Source organism: Medicago sativa, chromosome 5 (genome assembly GCF_051527215.1).
Source record: "Medicago sativa cultivar Bolivia chromosome 5, Bolivia_mono, whole genome shotgun sequence".
In the NCBI taxonomy this organism is placed as follows: Eukaryota; Viridiplantae; Streptophyta; class Magnoliopsida; order Fabales; family Fabaceae; genus Medicago; species Medicago sativa.
The window spans coordinates 17,847,562-17,871,552 of NC_140753.1; the positions used below are offsets into that span (position 1 = coordinate 17,847,562).

A 23,991-nucleotide genomic window follows, 5' to 3' on the forward strand; every position below is an offset into this window, starting at 1 on the left:
AAAGGCATCCATTCTAGTTTTAGTTATTAATTGTAAGCTTGAATTGTGCGACGTGAATCAACCAGTAAGCTGATAACTATTTTCATCAATATTGTCTCCATGTGTGCACAATCGAAAATGGTTTGTTATCCTCTGTGAACATGCTCGATCTTCAGCAAATATTTCGAACAAACAGTGCCACCTCTATTGGTGATTATCGATGCTTCTGTAGGAAAAAATAGCGTTTGTTGTTTTTTTGCCACATTGTAGTATCTGGATACAAATGCTTCTAGCAAATTTAATTTTAGAGACATTAAAGAGGAAGGATGAATGATGTGCGAGGCATGAAGAAATCTTAGAAACTCTATACTCTCCCCCTGAAATTATCTCTCGACCTTTTGTACTAGCGCACTATACCTTTTCTATTCCTAAATATGAATTGATTCCATAATACTTGTAAGTTGCTACTGATTTGTTAAATTAAATTGCAAAGATTCATTCCGACATATTATACTCATCTTTTCAGCTAGAAATTTACTGCATGAAAATCAAAACCTTACATACAATTTTAAAAACACAAATAAAATGAGATAAATAGAGTAATGATACATATAACGTTTACAAATTGTGATAGAAGGAAATATTAAAAAAAATACATTATTCTCTTGCAAAAGTGTCAATCATTAACATTAGTCTTATGTTGAAATACCTTTTCTGCCATATATCATCTTATCATCCCTTAATGCGATTTTTCATTGTACAACATAAAATCCTCAAGATGAAGCGTATCTGAGATGCTAGGAGAATGAAAACTGGAACACTACCAAGGGACAAGATGGGTCCTAGAACAACCCCCCTAGAGCCAATGTGATTTTGCTTTAAGATCATATTAAGTGCAGCATAAAATGCAACCATCATGGAACAGACAGAGAAAAGAAGGAGCGCAAGGCCGGTTATTAACTTCATAGGCAAGACCTTGAGGAAATCTATTGCATGGCAACGTGATGTGAGAATCGAAATGAAAAACAAGACTGAAGTGGCGGAAGTGATGATCGATACCGAATCAGCTAAGAGAAACATTTTAAATGTATTTTGATCCAAGGAGATGGGTGGCCCAGTTTGGTTGTTTCCACCCGGAATAGTAAAGGCTGCAGCAAACATGATAGTAAGGATGAGAGAAGCCACAGCTATATAACAAGTAGCTGTGTCTTTTGTCCATTTTTCTCCAGCTTTCACTAGCTCCTCGTGGCTTTCGATGAATACATCATAAGGTTTCTTACCATCCTCATTTTTGGCTTCCTTGCACATGGGATGCACAACTTCCTCCACCGCCTGCACTGATTTCAAACAATCTTAATCTTAATATTATACACAAGAAAACACTTTAAAAATTGTTTTTGGCAAACGTCAATAAATCAATCTATTATCTTAAACAATAATGTTTCTTGAACACCTCTATAATCTCTCCGCCCATTTGACCACTCCTAATTTTAAATATTGTTCCAACTGATAGTGTATACATATGCGTACTTGCCACCATTTAACTGTCGTGTATTGCCACTTGTATCCCATGTGTCTAATAGGGCGTGCGTGAAGCTCATAAGATGGAAAAAGTAATAGTCCAATAATTATCACTTTCTTATGTCGTTTTTTTAGATGGATTCTAAGGTGGTGGTTGCTCTAGAATTCTCACTTTCTATGATCAGTTTTGAGATGGATTCTAAGGTGGTAGCTCCAATTATTTGACCTTAGAAGTTGCTTATGGGTGGAGCAAGCACATTGAAGCAAGGTCTCGTTTTCTAAGGGATCAATTAAACAAGGAGAAATTGGAGCTGCAATATTGCAAAACAGATTTGAAACTTGCAAATTTGCTAACAAAGCCTTCGAAGATTAGCACATTTAAAGACCTTAGATGAAGATTGGTAATGGTATTTACAACTAACTTAAATTGAGGACCTTAGTTGATATAATTCAAAGTTAGTTAGGATGCTAGTTGAATAACTAAATATTAGTTAGGTAACTTGAGCTACAAGTTACAACTTAGTTTTAGTTAGTTGTTGATTCCCATGTTTCATAAATAGTCCCTAATAGCTTAAAAATTAATATGTGATCTATCATTGAATAAAAAATTAGATTGCTTATCATTTCCATTCTCTCCTTATCTCCAAAATTGTCATTACTTTCTTTGTTCACCAAATCACTACCATTCACGAGTTTTGTTCTAAACCTGTTAATTGTTCTATCATTCAATATTTCTTTTGCTTGATCTACTTTTAATTCATGACGTCAGAGGTGTTTGTACCTCACCACTAGCATTGTAGTTTGTTCCCGTTATAGATAGACAGATAGATAGAGATGAGAGAAATGACCTTAAACCATTGAATTTCTTTTTGTACTTGCATAGCAGGACCCAATCTACCACTACGGATAGATGAAGGAACTAAAAGAGCTGCCATGTGCAATAGATTATTGTCAACCGAGTCTGTGCGATATTTAATCATCTCCTTCTCCAATCCATTGAGAGAATATATGAGTTGGAAAACAGATCTTCTGCGATTCAGAATTGCATACCAAAGTATGCCTCTACCACGGTTATCAGTGACTGAAAGTAGATAAGGATTAGCATTCCTCATAGCATTTATCAATGTAATTATTCCATTCTGGGCTGCATACAACATGGCTTCATGTGCTGAAGCTTGTCTGAGCCCTAAACCATTAAATCCTTTAAGATTTTGGATCAAGTATTTTATTACTCCCACAACTTCATAAAGGGTATATTTTTTTGCATATATTTCCCTTGTTCCTGACACAATCAAAGGAACGTATAAGTGCTTGAATCATTGCCAAAAATCAAATTTGGACACAAATACTTGACAAATTGTATTGTTCACCTTTTTTTTTTGGGAAAATATTATAATACAAGAATTATAATATATTGGTTATTGGTTTTACTTACCAAAGATATCTAGATACTTGAAAACTTGAACCAACAAGCATGCAAATTTATGAAGTAGTTGATCTGAACAAATCAACAAATCATCCGGTAAGTTGATTAGTGGTGAAGTAGTGGTATACCCAATAGAAAATTTAATGATTTGTAAGGGGAATGGAATCAACTTACGCAGTAGTTTTATAGGCAGGAACAGAAATTTCGAAGCCATGAGGAAGCCAGGTACTGACCAACATTTCACAGAAGATGATATTGCATGTACACTTCTATCTGCATAAACCAACCGTAAATACTCCGCAATATCGGATTCAGGAATCCCATAGTTGTCTTCAAATTGTTTTAGGCTTAAATCTGTAATAAAATTGTTTTAGAAATAGATCAATTATTGTGTGATATATGTAAATTGTACATCTAATGAAACTAAGCAAAATCTTGGAAACTTACGGCTATAAATTAAGTAATCTGTAGGTTGGAAGAATCGCCTCTTTGGGAAATTAGAGCGCAATTTAAATTTAGCCAATGAAACTAAGGTGGAGAATTTGTTGGCTTCCTCATTTCGTTCTTCGTTGTTGATTTCACCATACGAGGCTTCATGAAATAGATCATCTGGGTAAAGTTTGAGTAACCTCAAAGCCACCTCTAGCATATCAAGCATACATTTGAAGAGAGAGTAGTTAATACCTTGAAATTTTGGAGGGAAACAGATAAATTAGTTGAAACAAATGTTTTCAAAATTAAAACAAAATATTTAACAAAAATTAACGGAGGAAACACACACTACACACAAAATAATAAGTGCACTTAAAATTATTTAAGAGAAATGTTAGAATGTGTCCTTAAGGCACGGCTAAAGATGGAAATATTTTTTTGAAAATTATGAAATTAATGTTTTAAAAGTTTTTTTTTAAACTGTTACGAAATTTATCTTTTCAATACAAATATTATTTTTTTAATTCTTTATATAGTTCTTTAACTTGTAACACAATCGGAACTTTTAAATTCGCTTACCAAATAGTTCGGCCGTGATACATCGGTCAAGAAGCAAAACTCGATTTCGTGAATCTTTTTTGAACACTTCTCCAGGAGTTTTTGAGTAAAGAAAACCAGTCATTTTTTTGTGTCCTTTACCGGCAGCCATATGAACGGGGAGTTCTCCGTTTGTATTATGTGTCATCAGCAACATCTCCCCCATTTTGCTATCTACCAGACAATTCACTATATCTATTTTTGCATTATAATAAGCTGCAAGAGCCAGAGCTGTGTCCCCATGCCTATCTTGCTTTGTTACAAACTCATCTCTCCCATCTCTCACCAACCTTTCCACATTTTTCAGGTTTCCAGCATTTACTGCAACATGAAGTAGCGTCCTAGCTGAAATAGAGGTTATATCATCGTATACATCCTCATCTATTTTGATATTTTCTATAGGATCACCTCTCCCCACCATCCTGAATAGCTCTTTATGTTTCACACCAACTATATCATCATCATCTGCCATTTATGTTTAAACATGCAAAAATATTATCTTGGAGGGAAAATCAATACAACTCGCATTATTTATATGTTCCTTCTATATTATACTCCCTTCGGACCTATTTATACGAAACAATTAACGTTTTAGATTTATTAAATAGTTGATGTATTTGGTCTATATTGTAGACCGGATACAACAATTAAACAATGATTTAAAAAATTAGTTGTTTCTTATAAATAGGACATGAGGAAGTAGCAATTACATTTCAATACATACCTTGCTCGAGTTTATCTAGATTGATTTTTAAAGTTTTGCCATAAACCACTGACAAGTGACTCCATGCATCTTTGGCTAATTCAAAATGACAAAGCTCATCCTGAATCTGTCGTCCACATGATAGTTGAATAATATGCAAAGCTTTTGCATTCTTCATCTTAAATGAAACCTCTCTTTGACTGGCTTCAGAGACACTTTGGTGAATGTCGACGATTCCTTTGAAATATTTACCATATTGATAGTTACATTGTAATCAAAGATATTAGAGAAAAAAGAGTGTGTCTAATGATTATTTCTAAAGAGTATGGGTGGTAAAACAAGTCTAACCCAGAGGACCGGCTCGTTTAGCCCGCTATTTTTGGTGGGTTAAATCGAAATTTTGAACCCGCTACCTATAGTTGGTTCGTCCCGCTTAACTCATTGAAAAAAGGGGACTGGTCGGCCCGCTTAACCCATTTTTCAATTTTTTTTACTAGTTCAAGTATGTAATCATCAATTATTATTTGAGTTGCTTAAGTGTATAGGACAAAGACATATTAGCATTTTCTTTGATACAATACTTGCTTATACTTTGTCTCATCCATAATCTACAAATCATAATGTATCTCTTCATGTATTGGTGGCTTCTCAAGTTGTTTTACTTGAGCATTATCTTGTACATAAATATTCCTTGCGGATTGTTTTATTGATTAAATTGATTATTAATTGTGTTTCATCAAAGTTATTGTAGGCGGTTAATTATAATGGATATCATTTATTTATTCTTGGATTTCTTTTTGGGTTTATTTTATGTTGCACATTTGTTTTATATTGGTGGATTTTCCTTATTTTGTTGTTAATTATGATGTTCAATTCGAGAATTTGTTAACTATCTTTTACCACAAATTTATTTTATGCCTATTCTTTTATATTTTTTATGATGATAAAAGCAACATAATTTGTAACAATTATGTTGTAAAAAAATAAAAGTTTTTGTTTGACAGACCTGTCCGCAACTAAACAGGGTGGGGTGAGATTTTGGACTCGACCAACAATATCATTAATATAAGAAAATTCGTTTAAGGGTATAAATGAAATGATAAAAAATTCAGACCAAAATATATACCCTATTCGTATATAATATTGATAATTTTTTTTTTATTGTAGTGGGTATTTCCTATTTTAATGGGATTTAATTTTTTAATTATAATTTTAAAAAATATTTTTAAAGAATAAAATAGTAAATAATATAGTTTAAATGAAGGGTAAAATAGGTGATAAAAAAGTCAGCACAAACTCATGTATTTTAAACCTATTTTCTTTATATATACTCCCTCCGTTTTTTATCTTTTGTTGTTTTAGCTCTTGACACAAGTCTTAAGGAGTAAATAAAGTGTATAAATATTTGTATGTTATGGACTAAAATGTCCTTATTTATAATTAATTCGCATGTGGTAAGTCAAAGGTCACAACTACTTTAATAATTTTATGGTGTGTTTTTCGACAATAGTAAACTTGAGAAAAGAATATTAAATAATAGGCCTAAATAATACTAAAACATCAAATGTTTTGGAATATAGTTGAAGTCCTAAAACATCAAAAGAAAAAAAAATTGAGGGAGTAGTATAGAAGATTTACACGTGTTAGCGTAATAAAAAGAACATATTCATGTCCGCCAACCGCTACTTTATATAACATACTTGGTTTTAAATTTAAAAAAATATTGTAGTTTTTTTTTATTAGGTCCTCATTTTTAATATTATAGCAGGGCCTCCGATTTGATCGTGACGCCTCTATACACGAGTGGTATGAATTGTTGCATGGGGGACAACACCAAATGTTATGGTGTAGCCCTTCACACCAAATCCAAATTGCAATCACATCGAGAACAAAACAGGGGACCTTTCTAACTGCCATAGCCAACCCCTCTAGGCTTTGTTTGGGAGTTTGGAGGGGAGAGGGATGAGAGGGTTTTAGAAAGAAAAAAAAAGGAATAAGTGGAAGAAATGGAAGTCATTGAGATGAGAGGGCTTTGGAGGTTAATTTTTTTATTTATAATACAAAATCTCTTGGGGGAACTAAAAAATTGTATGGGGGAGTGTTTTGAAGGGTTTTGGATGGTTTGTATGAATTCTTCAAATTCAATCTATATTATTATAATATTCTTAAAATTCAAAATATATTAATCTTAAACATGTTTATCATTCTCTAAAAAATTTCTCTTTCAAAACATGAGAAAGATTTATCCTTTTTTTTTATATATTTTCTGCTGTCCAAAACCCTCTTTTCTCCATTCCTAAAAAGGGAATGCTTGATTATGAATCAATGATGAGAAATATGTTTCTATTTAGGTGATCGAGAGATTAGATTGTCCTTTTTATAACAGTGGTTCATGTAGGGCTAAGTTGTTTTTATTTTTGTCAAAAATCAAATTAGGTTTCAGTTTCACAATTTTTTTTCAAAAAATAAAATTGGTCTTCACTTTCTTTTTCTTTTTCTTTATTTGCTTAGATTGAGGAGTTCAGTTTAGTATAAATTAAGGACACTTCCCTCAAAAAAATAAAAATAAAGGAGACACATAATTATGGGGTAAGGGTTTATCACTTTTAGATTAGATTAGATTAGATTAGATTAGATACGAACCTTGCTCAATATCTATGGTGGTTTCTATCTTTTTGCCTTTTTAGTTGCTCAAATGCTTCCATGCTTCAGAGTTCTCTTCCAAGAAAGCCTCGGCAGAATCACCACTGACAACATCCCACAGACCTTGCCCTATCAGATAATTTTTCATAATAGCACTCCATCTCTCGTAGTTATCAAAGTTGAGTACTTCAGGAACTATTCCGACGGAGGAGGCAACACTTGTGGCTTTCATTTTACGTTAAATCAAATGTGAAGTTAATCTAAATATCAACTTGAACTTGGGATCTAATAAGGAATACCAATCAAGTAACCTATTTATACACTACATACAATAACGCAAGAGACTTTATTTTTATTAAAGTAACTTTCTAGTGTGAAAACAGTCACGGGCGGGGCTTGCCGGAGACTTTGAATGTAGGGGTGGTTGGATCAAAAAGTTGATGCCCTTTTGTTTTGGGGTATAAAAATGTGATGCCATCGATTATCATAATTTGGTTTGAGTCTCTTGTTTCATACTACATGTTTATTGTAAAAAAGAAAAACAATGACTGACTCATACATATTTAGGTTGTGATTGTACCGATGAACGGTGGCGGAGTTAGAAAATTTTATACAGTCTGTGCAAAAATTTAACCACAAATTCACATGTGACGTAATATATAAATAGTCATAAATCAAAATAAAAGAGGTTCGTGATTTTTTCAACAAAAATACAATTTGAAATAAGAGAGATGAAACATAATCTATCAATAGTGTACTATATAAAATTAGGAGGTAAATGCCCTTTCCGACACCTCTTTGCGATGAATGTTCGAATAATATCAACATCATCAAGTGACTTGAATATCTCCTGCTCTGTGTAACATATCATTAAGTCATTCAACCACACATCGTTGATCTTGTTGGTAACAATTCTTTCTCACGGGCTTATTGGCAGGACTTGACAACTGGTGGACTTCCAACTTTTGTTGATGTTGGTAATAGCTTTGGTACACCCGCTATTGTTGAAGATAACTTCATTAATGAATAACGCTGGTTAACAATGAGAAGAGTGATTTGAGCGCATTTCTGCTTTTATATATATTGTTCATTTCTGCATTTCTGATAAGCTATTATGAATATTGATTTAAATTTTGTTACCATAAATTAAACGAGCAATGGAGTATATATAAATTTGGGTTTTGCTAGAAACCACATATGAAGGTGTCTTTTAGCAATCCACACCTCAAGGTGTGATTTCCACTTTTTAGTCATAACTTTGCTAAAAGACACCTTCATAAAAATTAGTTTGTGTCTTTTAACAAATGCTCATAGAATAACTTGTTAAAAGACAAACCTTCATAAAAGGTGTCTTCTAGCAAAACCCTATAAATTTTGAGTATTTCTGTGATTATTGAGTATTGGTTTGGGTGAATGGTATAATAGTTCATAGTTAGGGAGAATTATTCTAGTTAAGTCACTTCAAAAATTTATTCTAAAAATTTATTAGAGTAATCAATTTCAAATTCCAATGATATTGATTATAATATTTTACTATATTGATTAAACTAATTTTAGTTATAATTTTATGAATTATTTATTTTTAGAATTTATAGTAGAATAGAAAATATAAATAATAAAAATAAAACAATGACAAGTTTTATTGACAGCTGCAGTCGTAGGTAGAGATCCTTAATGTTTTTAAAATGGTATCCTTAGAATTACATACGGTTTTATCCGTACGTAAAGGTGGAAAACACGCAGTGACAACCATTTTCTAATGACAAACGGGCACACTATTAGCTACTGAAATTAACCCTATAGTGATAGAGTTTGGCTGTCACTGCATGTCAAGTTTCTTGTATTGATATAAAGAAAGTATGGTTTGAGCCCAGGCATGTGCCCAGGCTTGCTGGGGTAAAACAGCCCTTGCCAATGAAGATATATCAAGTTAGTAAAGAGTTAAGTCATATATACCATGTAAAGATGAGTTCAACTCTTATTGTCAGAGGCCGAGGACCATAGATCATCATAATTTGAGTCACTTGTTTCATACTACATGTTTATTGCAAAATGTAAACAATGATGGACCCATAGATATCTAGATTATTATCGTACCAATGAAAATTCATCCCATTATTAAAGAGTTAACTCATACCGTTTAAAAACTTGAGTTTAGTTTTTATTGTCATAGATGACCTTTTTAGTGGTGATGTATAAGTATTTCTATCAACACTCTTTGATCATTGATGATAACTCTAATCATGATGTTATTTCAGATCCAATAACGTAAATTTTCTTTTATATTACTTTCATCTTTAATTATAAGATCTTTTTGAGAATTTTTTGTCCTTTTTACAGACTCTTTTATCATTTCTAACTACATTAATTATTTCTTTACCTACATACCTCTATTTATTATACATTTTTTTCTTCAATGAGCAATAAATAACATGTTAAAAACATAAACTAATTCTCTCTCTTAAAGGATAAAATTGTAAAAACAATTGTGATTACAAACAACTTTAATACAAATATCAACTTTCTTAATTTATGGGATTTTGCCAAAAGGGTCTTACATTTAGGGACGGGTGTAGTAATTTGTTTAGAAGAATACTCCCTCCGTCCTATAATAGATGGCTTATTTGAAAATATGCATTATTGACCTAACATACTTTGACCATATTTTTCTACTAATATGCAAAAATAAATAATATCATATAGGATGTCGTTGGATTCGTCTCGATGAATATTTTTAAAATGTCAAAATTTTATAATTTTTTCTAATAAAGTTATTTAAGATCAAAATTGGACATTGTTATGTGTGACAAGGTCAACTGTATCACTTAATATAAGACGGAAGGAGTATAAATTAACAGCTACATACATTGATGAAGTCTGTATAGACTTAGTACATAACTTATTAATTAATTTAATTATTTGATAAAGTATTAATTTAATATGAACAAGACATAGTAAAAAAACAAAAAAAAAAACAAGTAATTCGTGTGAACATACGGATGCTTTCCTAGTAATTCTTTTTGAAGGAGCTTTCCTAGTAATTACATGAAGCATTAGTTGTATTTTCTGTATAAAAAGTAGCATTTGTGTCTAAAACGTAGCATTAGCTATACCGGTCTTAAATTATATATGAATCATTGTATTTCTGTTTTATCTACACTTGGTACAAGTCGTGCTTTTTGTAGTTGTTAGATATATTATTTGCTTTTTCAAAACAAATACTTAAAATATTTATAAATCAATGACTTAAGTAAATATGTTGATTGTACCAGTCATAAATTATTTATAAATAAAAGACTTGATTAAATATGTTGACTGTACCAATCTTAAATTATTTATAAATCATGAATTTGTCGAATAAACAAATAAATAGTTATTTTAACATATATTTTATACTAAATATAAATAAATTTTTGAAGGAAAATATAAATAAATATAATTGATATTTTTATTTATTTAAATTGACGGCGTACATCGATACAAAATAAATTTTATAAAAATAAAATATGTGGATCTCGCAACATACTTGTCACGGCTAATTATAGATTCTTATCATATTCTAAATATGTATTAGGAATATTGCACTTTAACAAGACAAGAAAACAAAAAAGTCACACAATTGCACAAAGATAACGAAATAACACTATATATATACACACACTCAAACACACACATGCTAACTTACTCCCAATAACATGAAGAAATAAGTATAGGAAATTAACCTACTCCCACTTGACAAAAAAGACAATTGCTTTATTTTTAAAACAACTTTAGCTAATAGATAGGCAACAGATAATTATGCAAAACACGTCTCATAATGGCAATATCCTTAATAAGTCACCAAACCTAAAGGACAAACAATAACAAGAAAGCTTTGTTGTGAATCATTGAAGGTGACGGATGACATGGTTTTATGGATACATTTATCCATCATGGTGGCATGAATATAGAGCCATTGATTAATGGCATGACTACAGAACTGGTTGTAGCATGAATTGGGATGCAAGTTAGCTTCTCAAAGTATTCATAGATTTATAGAAACTAATTTTTTATATTTCCTAGCTATTCTGCAGCTTTTCTACAGTGAAAAGTCGATTTAAATTGTCTTTTCTAGCTACATAGCTTGGGTATATCACAGTCATTCCGTAGCAAATCTATGGCTAAAATTTAAAGTATTATTTTAGGTAATTCTCTGCTTATTCATCACCTTTTAAGGTTCTGTCATGTTTCTACCCAAAAGAACAGGTTTTCTCAAGTAGATACGTTTCATTAGAGCTCTACGAGAGAGAGTGTGTGTGTGTGTGTGTGTGTGTGAGAGAGAGAGAGAGATTACAAATGTAAAATACATATGTATACGCACTCCTAGTTAGCAATAATAACCAAACTTCCCGATTCAAACAATGCAAAGTTAGAAAAAGAAATCATGTTAATGCTTAGGTAGAATCACTATCCTGTTTTTAGTTAATAAATGTAATTGTCATACAAGATCCTTATTGAACTTTACCACTCATGTGAAAAAATCATGGCCAGTAACACCCCGCTCTCTGGTGAACAAGCTATAAGAACAACAACGAAAATGGTTGAAGTCAGTAAGTCCCCACATAAGGAATTAAATACATGTAAATTCTTAGGAAGCATAGATGAATACATTAGAAAAATAATTGTAAACTTTGAGCCTATCTATAGGATAGAGCAAGGCAGCAGAACATGCAGGAAATCATGTGAAAGAACACAACAGTCGACAATTACAGCAGTAGCAAACATCAAATTAATCTTAACTCATGAGAAACTTACAGTTTAGAAATTGCATGGACATATATAGCATTTCTCACATTGATTTTAATTCAGACTAAGAGGGAAACTCCAAATAGCTACTTTTTCTATCTCAAAGGACCCTTTCAATTCAACCAATGGGATGCTGGTGGATGTTCTCTTGTTCATTGGGAAGGATTGCATTTGCATGACTTTAAGACCTATATTCGATAGATATGATTATTTGATTATTTGCCAACAACGTTGTATTAGCTTCAACCTTAACGATAAGGTTGATTTTAATGGTGGTGGTAATGTTATGGTACCAATAAAAGAAAAATTATGTCATCAAAGGAGAGTCACTAAAATGGTTAGAGAAATGGAATATGCATGTGTCTGTTGATTCAATAATTAAGGGAAGATAACTAACAAAAAATCGCTATAAACAAGAAGGATGAATAATAACTAGACCTTTCGTACTAGCTACCTTTTATGTTCCTTCATATGAATTGATTCCATAATACTTGTAAGGTTCTATATGTGCTGCTTCATTAAATTAAATTGCAAAGATTCATTCGGTCATATTGTACTCATCTTATTTATGGCATAATGATCACAACTCACAACCCTTGCACATAATTTTAAACACAAATAAAATGAGATAGAGTCATAATAGTGATGACACTCTGTAATCTTAGTTTTTCTTAGGCATTTTTATATCATTTTGGTCATATTCATTGCAATTCATGGAGTTACAAGCTACAAAAGGAGAAGAAATTGAAGTTTTCAAAAACTGAAAATCGGCCACCGATTTGGACAAATCGGCCACCGATTTTTGCTGCAGTTTGAGCCAAAATACTTTTGATAAAATCGGCCACCGATTTAGCAAATCGGGCGCCGATTTCACATTCGGCAGGACGCGTTTTTTCACATTGGTGGCCGATTTTATGGGCTCAGGAGCCGATTTTGAGTGGCCTATTTATAGAAAAGTGCGTTTCTGAATTAAGGGTTCACGTTTTTGGAGATCAAAAGGCATAGAAACACATAAGGAGAGATCTAGAGCAACACTGGAGGAGATTTTGAGCAAGAATCATTCCTGAATTGTTCTTGTAATCTTTCTTTTATCCCTTTCTCTTGTTTAATTGCTATGTGTAACTAAACCCTCCAATGTTGGGGATGAGTAACCTAGATGAACATGATTGTCATATGACCTAGTTTTTATTATTGATGAAACTCATTGAATTGCTTTTCTTATCTCTGTTCTTAATGCTTTTATTGATTGATCACCTTTAAATTGATTTACGGTTTATATTGTGAAACGGAAGTGGAATTTATAAACGCTTTGAGATAAGAAATCCTTGCCTTTGTAATCTAGGAATAGATGCAAACCCTTGGAATCATTCGAGAATCCTTGTTCGTTCATGCTTAATTCTGATCTTAAAACTCATTAAGGAATTAGGTGTTTATTTTAGAATTAACGTTTCTGTCACTAAGGAATTAGGGCAGAATTTTATAGAGGATTCGGTAGCAATTAGATGAGTCGATTCAATAGCGAATTAGGTTGTTAGCATGAAATAGTCATCCAGTAAAACTCATCCCCAACACTTTTCTCTTATTAAATTTGAACCATATTTACTTTGCTCAATTTTCAATATTGCGATAAAACAAATCACGTAACCTTTTGTTCGATTAAGTTATAAATACAATTCAATAGTATAACGCGATCCTCGAGTTCGACACTCGGTCTTACCGATTTAAATTTACTACTTGAACGATTTCGTACACTTGCGAAATACGCCATCAAGTTTTTGGCGCCGTTGCCGGGGAGTGCTAAATCACTGTTGAATTTTATTCTTGCTTAATTGAAATTTTTTGCTCTGCAATAAATTTTGTTTTTATTTTATTTTTATTTGTTAAGTTTTCTAATGTCGAGTTCTAGTGATTTTTTTCTTCTCCGTTGAGATAACTAACCACCGCATAGTATGGAAGAATTTGATGATTATCTTCTTCTACAACTTTCGGAAGCAACTGAAACTTGTCTTCTAACTGCACAATGTCGTATATTGGAGGGGCAGATCCTGAGAGATACATTTGAAAAGGACCTTCTTCGGTTTTTACCTCATAGATTTGATTTTTGTATAGAAGGGCATAAGAGTGACACTTTTGATTGTTGTGTCCCACCACCAGAAGGTGAAGATCTATTGGTTTTGGAAGCACAAGATGAGTTTCTCATGGAAAAAATTAATTAGGAGCAAATGCTACCTATTCAAATTCTTCCCAACGAATCATATGACAGGAAATTTCACATCAAGAATATTTTGATTGAATTCATGAATAATAATCAAGGTTCAATTGAAAGATTTGAGAGTCAATGTGAAAGGTTATTTGAGCAAGTCGTTGAGTTTGAGAAGCTGAAGATTGAAGATAAATTCAGTGTTGTGGAAAAGAAAGAAGATGAGGGGGAGTCGGTAAACATTAAGGATGGTCTTGTTGGTAAGGAAACTCAAAAGTCCCAACTTTGGAGAGATTTAGGTGTCCAACCAAAAATTCCTCAACAAAACATTTCTCCAATTTTTTTTAGCAACAAGGCAGGGAAAAAGGAAGAGATTGATGAAGTCCTAGATGCCATTTATGCCTTGTTCATTGTTCTCCACTTGAAAATGATATGGAAGCAACATCATCTATTGCTCACGTTCATGGAGTTCTTACCCAACAAAAGGAAGAAGAAGGATGATGTGTTCTATGTATCATATATGCCACCTTAACAGTGGTTGATGCGTCAAGCTAATGACATTAAAAAAACGCTTCGTGGGAGGCAACCCACGTCAGTAAGCAATTTTCTAGTATTTTTTTTTGTTATGTCAGTTATTTGCTTCTGTACTTTGCTTCAGTTGTATTTGAGTCAAACTTGAGTAGTGTCTTGGTGCTTATGGATTTGTTCCCCTATTTTGTAATGCATCTGCGTTTGTTTATTATTAATGAATTCACTTTTCTTGAAATGTACCAGTTTAGTAACAAAGATTCCGCCAATGGTTTGTCAAAAGTTCAAAGGAGGTGGTTGCTTGATTGGATCTTTCAATGGGAAGTGTACGGCCGGAAGGAATGCTTAGGTAGCCACAACTTCCAGAAACCTCAACTTGTAAGGTCATAGCCAAATTTTATTTTTCAATTTTTACAAATATGAGTGTTTCCATGTGAATGCTATTTCTAGGGCTTTCGATTTTTCTCTGCTATTGATTGGTTATATTGTGTGCACACTAAGGCAAATTGCTTGTACCTTGAGCCTTTGAAGCCAACCTGAGTTTATATTGAATTATTCCTTTGTTTAAGCCAAGTTGAGCCATTAGGATTAGACCCCTTGTTTCGGTGACGAACCACATTACAAGCCTAGAGACCATAGGATTATCCCAATAATTTTGTTTGAGTTAGGCATAGTTTGTGTTTCAATGTTATAAAAAATTCAAGTTTGGGGTTGCTCATGGAACTAGCAACACTCTAAGTTTGGGGTAGGGGTACTAGAGAATTGAAGATCATCTTGTGTTGTCTTATAAAAAAAAAATTGCAAAAAAGCATGTCGAAAATAAGCTGGAACGTCAAAAATTCAGCTCAAAAAAAAATGAATGAATGCATAATGGCAACAAGTGATCAGTTGTTTTTATTTAATGTTGATGATCTCTAGTCCCTGAAAATTGTTGTGGTATAAACTTTGTTTTTCAATTTTTAGAACCGTAGGATGATGCTTAACTCCAAGTCATTTTTCTTAAGCCTACTTTCCAAATTATCCCACCTCGAACCTAAGCCCCGTTATAACCGAAAAAGTCCTTACAAGTGTGTGCATGATGCTGACTTTGATTGATGCTTAGAAACTTTTCAAGTCTTGGTAATATAGTAGTTTGCATGTCGACTGTGTGAACCTTGTTTCAATATTGTTGCGAGAAGTTGTGGATTGGATGTGTTGCCAAGCAAGTTAGCTCATCAATTGCTAACAAAGGAGTGAACTTTTGACATGACCCTTGGTGGGGTAAGTGTTACTTTTCTGTCATTTTTCATTTTAAGTTGGTTCCTTGAGGACAAGTAACGATGCAAGTTTGGGGTTGTGATGACACTCTGTCATCTTAGTTTTTCTTAGGCATTTTTATATCATTTTGGTCATATTCATTGCAATTCATGGAGTTACAAGCTACAAAAGGAGAAGAAATTGAAGTTTTCAAAAACTGGAAATCGGCCACCGATTTGGACAAATCGGCCACCGATTGTTGCTGCAGTTTGAGCCAAAATACTTCTGATAAAATCGGCCACCGATTTAGCAAATCGGGCGCCGATTTCACATTCGGCAGGACGCGTTTTTTCACATCGGTGGCCGATTTTATTGGCTCGGGAGCCGATTTTGAGTGGCCTATTTATAGAAAAGTGCGTTCCTGAATTAAGGGTTCACGTTTTTGGAGATCAAAAGGCATAGAAACACATAAGGAGAGATCTAGAGCAACACTGGAGGAGATTTTGAGCAAGAATCATTCCTGAATTGTTCTTGTAATCTTTCTTTTATCCCTTTCTCTTGTTTAATTGCTATGTGTAACTAAACCCTCCATTGTTGGGGATGAGTAACCTAGATGAACATGATTGTCATATGACCTAGTTTTTATTATTGATAAAACTCATTGAATTGCTTTTCTTATCTCTGTTCTTAATGCTTTTATTGATTGATCACCTTTAAATTGATTTACGGTTTATATTGTGAAACGGAAGTGGAATTTATAAACGCTTTGAGATAAGAAATCCTTGCCTTTGTAATCTAGGAATAGATGCAAACCCTTGGAATCATTCGAGAATCCTTGTTCATTCATGCTTAATTCTGATCTTAAAACTCACTAAGGAATTAGGTGTTTATTTTAGAATTAACGTTTCTGTCACTAAGGAATTAGGCACGAATTTTATAGAGGATTCGGTAGCAATTAGATGAGTCGATTCAATAGTGAATTAGGTTGTTAACATGAAATAGTCATCCGGTAAAACTCATCCCCAACACTTTTCTCTTATTAAATTTGAACCATATTTACTTTGCTCAATTTTCAATATTGCGATAAAACAAATCACGTAACCTTTTGTTCGATTAAGTTATAAATACAATTCAATAGTATAACGCGATCCTCGCACTACTACAGAAATGATTTTTTACATCAGTTGGAAATTATTTTTCACATCAGTTTGCAACCGATGTAAAGTGACGTGATGTGGTAAGTCCACATCCTTTCACATCAGGTTTCGACTGATGTAAAATCTTGATTTCTACATCAGTTCCTCTTCCACTGTTGGAATAGACGGACTTTGAAATTTAAAAATTGAGTTTTCACATCAGTTATAAGATAGACACTGAAGTTAAATATCTATATTTCACATTAGTCATAAAACCCACTGATGTGAAATATATATATTTTTTTTAAAAAAATATTATGCTTCTAACCGTGTTCTTTTCTTTAATATTAAAAATATGAAAAGAAATATGGATATTAATGCCAACCAGGAAGTTATATTAGTCATTCTAATTTGATATTTTTACATCATCAATACTCAAAACTAGCCACATCAAAATTCTATATATAAAAAAGTACATATGCATATATGAATACATAAGCCATGGAACATTTTTATCAAACAATGGGAAGTACACACTACATTCATTTGTGGTTCTGTATGACAGAGATCAGCTCACTAATCCTTCTTCCCATCACACCTATACATCACAAAAACCCAAAATACAACACAAAATAGTTATAATATATAATATGATCAAACTCAAAATAAATAAAAAAATTGGTATATCACAAATCAAAATCGTATATCCATATAAAAAAAATTCATATATCATAAAAGAAAAAACCCAAAATGAAACAAAAATAAATAAAATCATAATCACAAATTAGATTCCACCAACGATAGTTAAAATTCAAAGATTGATGAAATCACTTACCAACAGCAACTTGGGTGCGAGTAGCCTTGATCATGATTTCAGTGTGCATTCGGGCAACCATAAACTCAACACCAGAATAACCATCCTCGGCAAGCTCTCTTGTAAAAACCAACTCCAGATTCAATTCAGTGAAGAAAACTCTCTCAACGAGCAAATGTAAGATATAAGCATCACTATACTAAAAAGTAAAGGGAAGATGTTATGCTAGAGAAGGTGTGAATTAACATGTTCAATTGTCCTTCTCTTGGCTTTATGAGATAGTCAACCAAGTTTCCAAAATGACCAAATGGATTATAGATATTTAGACGTGCACAAACGCAAATACTACATAAATAAGTTCATGAAAATCATTTCAAAGTCCAACATAAGTAAATCATAATACCCAATATAGGAAAGAAAAACATGAATACACCCAAACCACTAGGCATTAAGTAGCAAACTACAAGTTCATTCAAAATTCTAATATCTCAACAAACGTCAAATTCTCAAATTGGCTTTGAAACATACCATATAAATCATATAACGCTTCTTCTATTAATGATGTTGGATCATTGAATACCTACAATGAGTACAATAGGTTAATATAATTAATTAATAACAACAAGGATATGACTATCTTTGAAAATACATATAGTATAAACAAGTCAAAGTAAAAGAAGAAAACTAAGTCAAACCTATAACAACTCATTTTCTTTATCCATTTCCTTAATAAGTCAAAAAATAAATTCACTACATCACTAAATCACAGTAAATAAATCGAACCATTCACATTTAGTAAAAACAAACAAGGTAAAATTAAGGCTAATACCTGAGTGAGTTAGTGAGATTTTGAGAGTAGTGAGATTGAGAGAGAGTTCGGAAGATCAAGTGACCGATTGAGGGAGATCGATGCAGCTATTGAGTTCGGGAGATCAACCTTCAATCAATTAATAAAAATATTACACAAAATAACCACGGACTTGTATATTTCAACATAATAACCAACACAGATAGATATCTATTCAATGGATACTGTGTACCACTAACACGGTAACCGGAAAAAGTCAATGACAAAATTGAAAAATAACTACGGCACCAACACCAGAACTACGTACTACCATCACTTTTAGTAAAGATTCTTACATACTTATTCTTAGCCACAACAATATTCTTAGCCATGCTTGCAAAAGTATTGCATCAACTAACTAAGTAGGTGTGATACATACATTTAGCTAGCATCGAACAAAGCAATTAATTGAGAAGAAAAAGAAATCAACATAACCAAAAATACCAAATAAAATACATTAGTGAACAGTTCCAAATAAAAGTTACAAAAATCAATAATCAAATTTCACATAAATAAGTTCTGATTCATACCAGCAACAATGTAGAGTTGAAATTGTTGGATTAAAATACATTAGTGACCAATGTGTCATTCTTGTTTAAGGTTGTGTCGTGAATACTTTTTCTTTTTTTCTCCTTCTTTTCCATATCTTTCACATTTTGGTGGTTAAAGTATTTTTGGGCATGGCTAGCAACTTGAGTTGGAGTTTTTGTCACCACAAATTCTTAATTCTTAGTCCCTATCCTCACCCGGTTTACTCAAAAAATGATGCCTTAATTAAATCAATTATGCCTTAATCAGATGAACTAGACAATCATGAAAGTTAAGAAAATTACTTGGCCAATTACTCAAACCAATTACAGAACCATAACAAGAAGATATCATAATGACAATAAAAAACACTCATCGTAAAACATCATGTTGCAACTAAAATCCACTTCAATGGTATCAAAGTAAGAACATTGAAGATTAGTGATATTAATCATATAAAAGACAAGATCAGGAAAACAATACCCAAAAAAGCACCACAGGGACTTAAACATTGAACCGAAAACTACAAAGTCGGACAGAGAACACTAAATGTAACAAAAATGTCAAATCATACACTCAAAACATTCTCAAACAACAGGGACTAGGACAGGGACCTCGATATCATTTGCAACAACAGCAGCAGGCCTGATGTACTCTTCCTCCTCCTTTGGAGTGTGAATGGTAACAATATCAGGTAGGGGAGTTTTAGGACCTTGCTTTCCTTTAGGATCCCAGTCAAGCATAATCTTTACCTTAATACCAAGAACACCCTACAACATAAATGACATAATCATTAGCAACATAAATCCATAACAAACCATATGAACGAACGACCAATAAGGCTGTTGGATCATAAACTAACCTGTCTAAGAAGAACATGTCTAACAGCAGAGTCAATGTAATCCTTAACAGGTTGTCCGGACGAGATCATATACCCGTCCTTAAATTTCATTGATTTAGCTCTCTGAGCCCTCAATTTTACACTGACAATAACCTCACAGCCCTTAGCACCACTTTCCATAACAAACCTTAAGACACCGTAACAGGCTCTGCGAACAGCAAGACCACCGAGAAGCTTGTAACGAAAAGACTCAGCTTGTGCAATGGCACAAAGTCCCCTGTTGTTAACTTTCTCGGCATACAGTTCAACACTGTTCTCAGGAAACTTAAATCTTTTCTGGACTACTGAGGTTAGCTCTCTGATCCTCCTACTCTTTTCACCTAATCATAAATTCATAAATCAGATTCAACCATTTAAATCAGATTAAAAATAAATAAATAATTTGATTAAACCACTAACCGAGAATAGCTTGGGTACGAGTAGCTCTGATGATGATTTCAGTGCGTATGGGAGTAACCCTAACCTCAACACCGGAATATCCATCTTCAACAAGCTCTCTGGTCAAAACCTCATTCAATTCAGCGAAGAAAACTCCGTCAGCGACGAACTGCAACACCACAAATCAAATTAAATATCAAATTAAGAATTAAGAAATCACTACTAATGGATTAAGATTAACGAATCTGAGAACAAACCTTTCGCTTTTTGCTCATTTGGGTAGCCATGTTTGCAGATTTAGCTATGGGGCGGCAACAACACACGCACGCACACAGATAGTGAATGAATACTGAAACTGAAACCCTAGTTTTGAAGAAATGGTTTTTCTAGGGGCAAGCAAAACTTAGATCGTAGAACACAAATAGAATCCATGTGTAGTTCAGATCTGAAGCAAATAGATGGTGTGTTGAGAATGGTTTTTCTAGGTTTTGATTTGAATCAAAACCTAACTAAAGAGAGAAAAATCAAAACCTAGAAAATCTGATAAATCTTACCGCGGTTTAACTTCCGTTGATGCCGAGAACGACGATGGCGAGAGTTCTGTGAAAGAAGGAAATCAACGACACTGTTAAAATGGTGAGGGGTGAAAAGACGGTGAGTCTGAGAGGTGAGAGGGAAAACGACGGCGAGTGTGAGAGGTGATAGGGAAAACGAGCTGTGAAACGGTGAGTGAGTGTTTGAGGGGAGAGGAAAAAAACAGATCTGAGATTTGTGTGTTTTGTGAGAGAGGCAAAAGGAAAATAGTGGCAAATTGTTTTTCCCTCAGGTGCTTCTCTTCACTGATGTAAAATACAAAGTTCATTAAAATTGCAAAAATGCCACCGCGTGTTTTTCCCCTCATTTCAATTATCCACTGATGTAAATGTTATATGCTATCAAGAATTCCCATCAGATGCTTATGTCAACTGATGTAAAAACTCATAGTGTGTATCTTTCCCTTCAGATTTGTTTTGTGCTGATGTGAAAACTTAAACACCAGTGATGTAAAATCTATATTTTGTAGTAGTGTCGAGTTCGACACTCGGTCTTACCGATTTAAATTTACTACTTGAACGATTTCGTACACTTGCGAAATACGCCATCAAATAGTATATGAGAAAATATGAAACACGTGGTTATTATACATGATATATCGTTTAGGAACTAATAGAAGGAAATATTACAAAACATTATTCACTGGCCATAGTGTCAATGATTACTCATATTATTCTTTTGCTGAAATATTTTTTCTGACATATATTTTCCCTTTATTAAATAGAACTTATGGGATTTTTCATTGTAAAATATAAAATATAATTGATGAAACGTAGCTGAGATACTATGAAAATATAAAATATCATTGATGAAAAGTAGCTGAGATACTATGAAAATGATAACTGGAACACTGTCACGGGACAAGATCGGTCCTAGAACAAGGCCGACTACTAACTTCAAAGGAAATACCTTGAGGAAATCTATTGCACCACAACGTGATGTGAGAATCGAAATGAAAAACAAGACTGACATGGCGGAAGCCATGATAGATATTGCATCTGCTAAGAGAAACATCTTAAATATATTTTCAGCCAGGGAGATGGGTGTCCCAGTTTGATTGTTTCCATCTGGGATAGTAAAGGTTGCGGCAAACATGATAGTAAGGACCAAAGAAGCCACAACTATATAACAACTAGCCGTGTCTTTTATCAATTTCTCTGTGGCTTTCAACGAATACCTCATAAGGCTTCTTGTCATTCCCATTTTTGGCTTCCTTGCACATGGGATGCACAACTTCCTCCACCGCCTGCATTGATTTCACATTAATGTTGGATTGTAAAATTATAGAGAGATTATAGACGACACACACCACACATATGTTCATGAAATAGCGAAATTAAGAATATACTTTCAACAATATTTTTGAAGGTTTGTGAAGAATAGAGAGATGAGACGAGTGACCTTAAACCATCGAAATTAAGAATATACTTTCAACTAGCAGTACCCCATCTGCCAACGCGATTAGATGAAGGAACTAACAGTGCTGACATGTGCAACAGATTATTATCAAACGATTTTGTGTGATATCCAATCATCTCCTTATCCAATCCATTGAGAAAATATATTAGTTGGAACATGTATCTTTTGCTATTCAGAATTGCATACCAAAATATGCTTCTACCACTGTTGCCTGTGACTGACAGTAGATAAGGATTAGCCTCCCTCGTAGCATTTATGAACATAATTATTCCATTCTGGGCTGCATACAGCATGCCTTCATGAGCTGAAGTTTGTCTGAGCCCTAAACCATTAAATCCTTTAATATTTTGGATGAAGTATTTCAATATTCCCATAAATTCATAAGTGGTCACTAAAAGAAAACAGTCAAATTGAGACGGAAAGTCGTGGTAGAATTTTATTTTTGTCCCAAATTAATTATATCGGGATGGAATTTGCGACGCTTTTGTTTTACAAATATTTTTTTTAATTTATATATATTTTGGGGACGGATTAATATTTATGTCGCAAATTTGGGATGGAACTAATATTTTTATCACAAATTTGGGACGGAATTCTTATTTCCGTCACAACTTGGTTTATTTTAATCCAAAAATTTAGTTGGGATTGTTGGAGGGAATATTTTTTTGGTGAATAATGTGGGTGGGTAAATTGGCGCCACTATTATTGTTATTTTTTATCATTTTTAATATTATTTATTATTTTTCCTCAAAAATAAGATAAAGATGAATAAAAATATATCATCAGAATTGTCTCCAATAGTATGTTCAGCGCCAACTTCATCCGTTAGATTTATATTGTGTTTCTCTCTCTTCTAGATTACATTTTTCTATATGGTTGGTCAACCATTGGATTTGAGGTAGGACAAACAACAGAAGGTGTGAGCAGGAGATGATCCATCTCCAGAAACCCAATCCATCTGTAACAAAAAAAAAAACAAAAAAAATGATCCTTAAATCGCTCTCTCTCTCTCTCTCTCTCAAAGCTCTCTCTCAGTACAAAGCTCTCTCTTTCCATCTGAAGATGATGACCCATAACCCTCCCTAAATTCCATCTCTCACTCTCTCTCGTTCAGTCGCTCTCTGCTTCTCAGTCCAGTTGCTTTCTCTTTCTCAGTTCAATCGGTCTAAATCGCTCTCTCCTTCACAGTTCTTTGCAATTTCAGGTTTGTAATTTCCTTTCTTTCTCAACCTCATCCTTCAGAGGCTGGTAATGATGAGAGTGGCACTTAACCCAAGCCTATTGATTATGATACACTAATAATTGAAGTTGTTGGAGGAAGAAA

General features: G+C 33.2%; 2 protein-coding genes, 1 long non-coding RNA gene and 1 pseudogene across 3 annotated transcripts; 1 reads left to right on the top strand and 3 right to left on the bottom strand.

The window, feature by feature from the left end:
- Nucleotides 1-711: 711 nt before the first annotated feature.
- Nucleotides 712-7,533, bottom strand: LOC146920678 (uncharacterized). Its single transcript, XM_085711192.1, has 7 exons — nucleotides 7,350-7,533; nucleotides 4,680-4,895; nucleotides 3,938-4,420; nucleotides 3,374-3,568; nucleotides 2,936-3,280; nucleotides 2,349-2,782; nucleotides 712-1,311 (listed from the first exon to the last, which is right to left on the bottom strand). Exons 1-7 carry the CDS (start codon nucleotides 7,531-7,533, stop codon nucleotides 712-714), a joined length of 2,457 nt encoding a protein of 818 aa, XP_085567318.1.
- A 6,502-nt stretch (nucleotides 7,534-14,035) lies between these two features.
- LOC146920679 (uncharacterized) lies at nucleotides 14,036-14,818 on the top strand (annotated as a pseudogene).
- A 2,742-nt stretch (nucleotides 14,819-17,560) lies between these two features.
- LOC146920680 (uncharacterized) lies at nucleotides 17,561-18,156 on the bottom strand. The gene is made up of 2 exons (XR_015010730.1): nucleotides 18,022-18,156; nucleotides 17,561-17,784 (listed from the first exon to the last, which is right to left on the bottom strand). It is a non-coding gene; the product is annotated as an uncharacterized LOC146920680 (long non-coding RNA).
- Nucleotides 18,157-19,950: 1,794 nt separating this feature from the next.
- Nucleotides 19,951-21,063, bottom strand: LOC146920681 (small ribosomal subunit protein uS3x-like). Its single transcript, XM_085714115.1, has 4 exons — nucleotides 20,912-21,063; nucleotides 20,676-20,823; nucleotides 20,238-20,596; nucleotides 19,951-20,145 (listed from the first exon to the last, which is right to left on the bottom strand). The coding sequence occupies exons 1-4, from the start codon at nucleotides 20,939-20,941 to the stop codon at nucleotides 19,963-19,965; spliced, it is 720 nt and encodes a 239-aa protein (XP_085570241.1). The 5' UTR covers nucleotides 20,942-21,063; the 3' UTR covers nucleotides 19,951-19,962.
- Nucleotides 21,064-23,991: the final 2,928 nt, after the last annotated feature.

Excerpts from the sequence above, each read along its gene's own strand:
- LOC146920678 (XM_085711192.1), bottom strand. The coding sequence starts at position 7,533 with ATGAAAGCCACAAGTGTTGCCTCCTCCGTCGGAATAGTTCCTGAAGTA. Across the intron at positions 3,569-3,937 it reads TATCACGGCCGAACTATTTG|AGGTGGCTTTGAGGTTACTC; the intron begins GTAAGCGAATTT and ends TTGATATGCTAG. Across the intron at positions 2,783-2,935 it reads CAAGTATCTAGATATCTTTG|GAACAAGGGAAATATATGCA; the intron begins GTAAGTAAAACC and ends TGATTGTGTCAG.
- LOC146920681 (XM_085714115.1), bottom strand. The coding sequence starts at position 20,941 with ATGGCTACCCAAATGAGCAAAAAGCGAAAG. Across the intron at positions 20,597-20,675 it reads TCGTACCCAAGCTATTCTCG|GTGAAAAGAGTAGGAGGATC; the intron begins GTTAGTGGTTTA and ends ATTTATGATTAG. Across the intron at positions 20,146-20,237 it reads GACATGTTCTTCTTAGACAG|GGTGTTCTTGGTATTAAGGT; the intron begins GTTAGTTTATGA and ends TTTATGTTGTAG.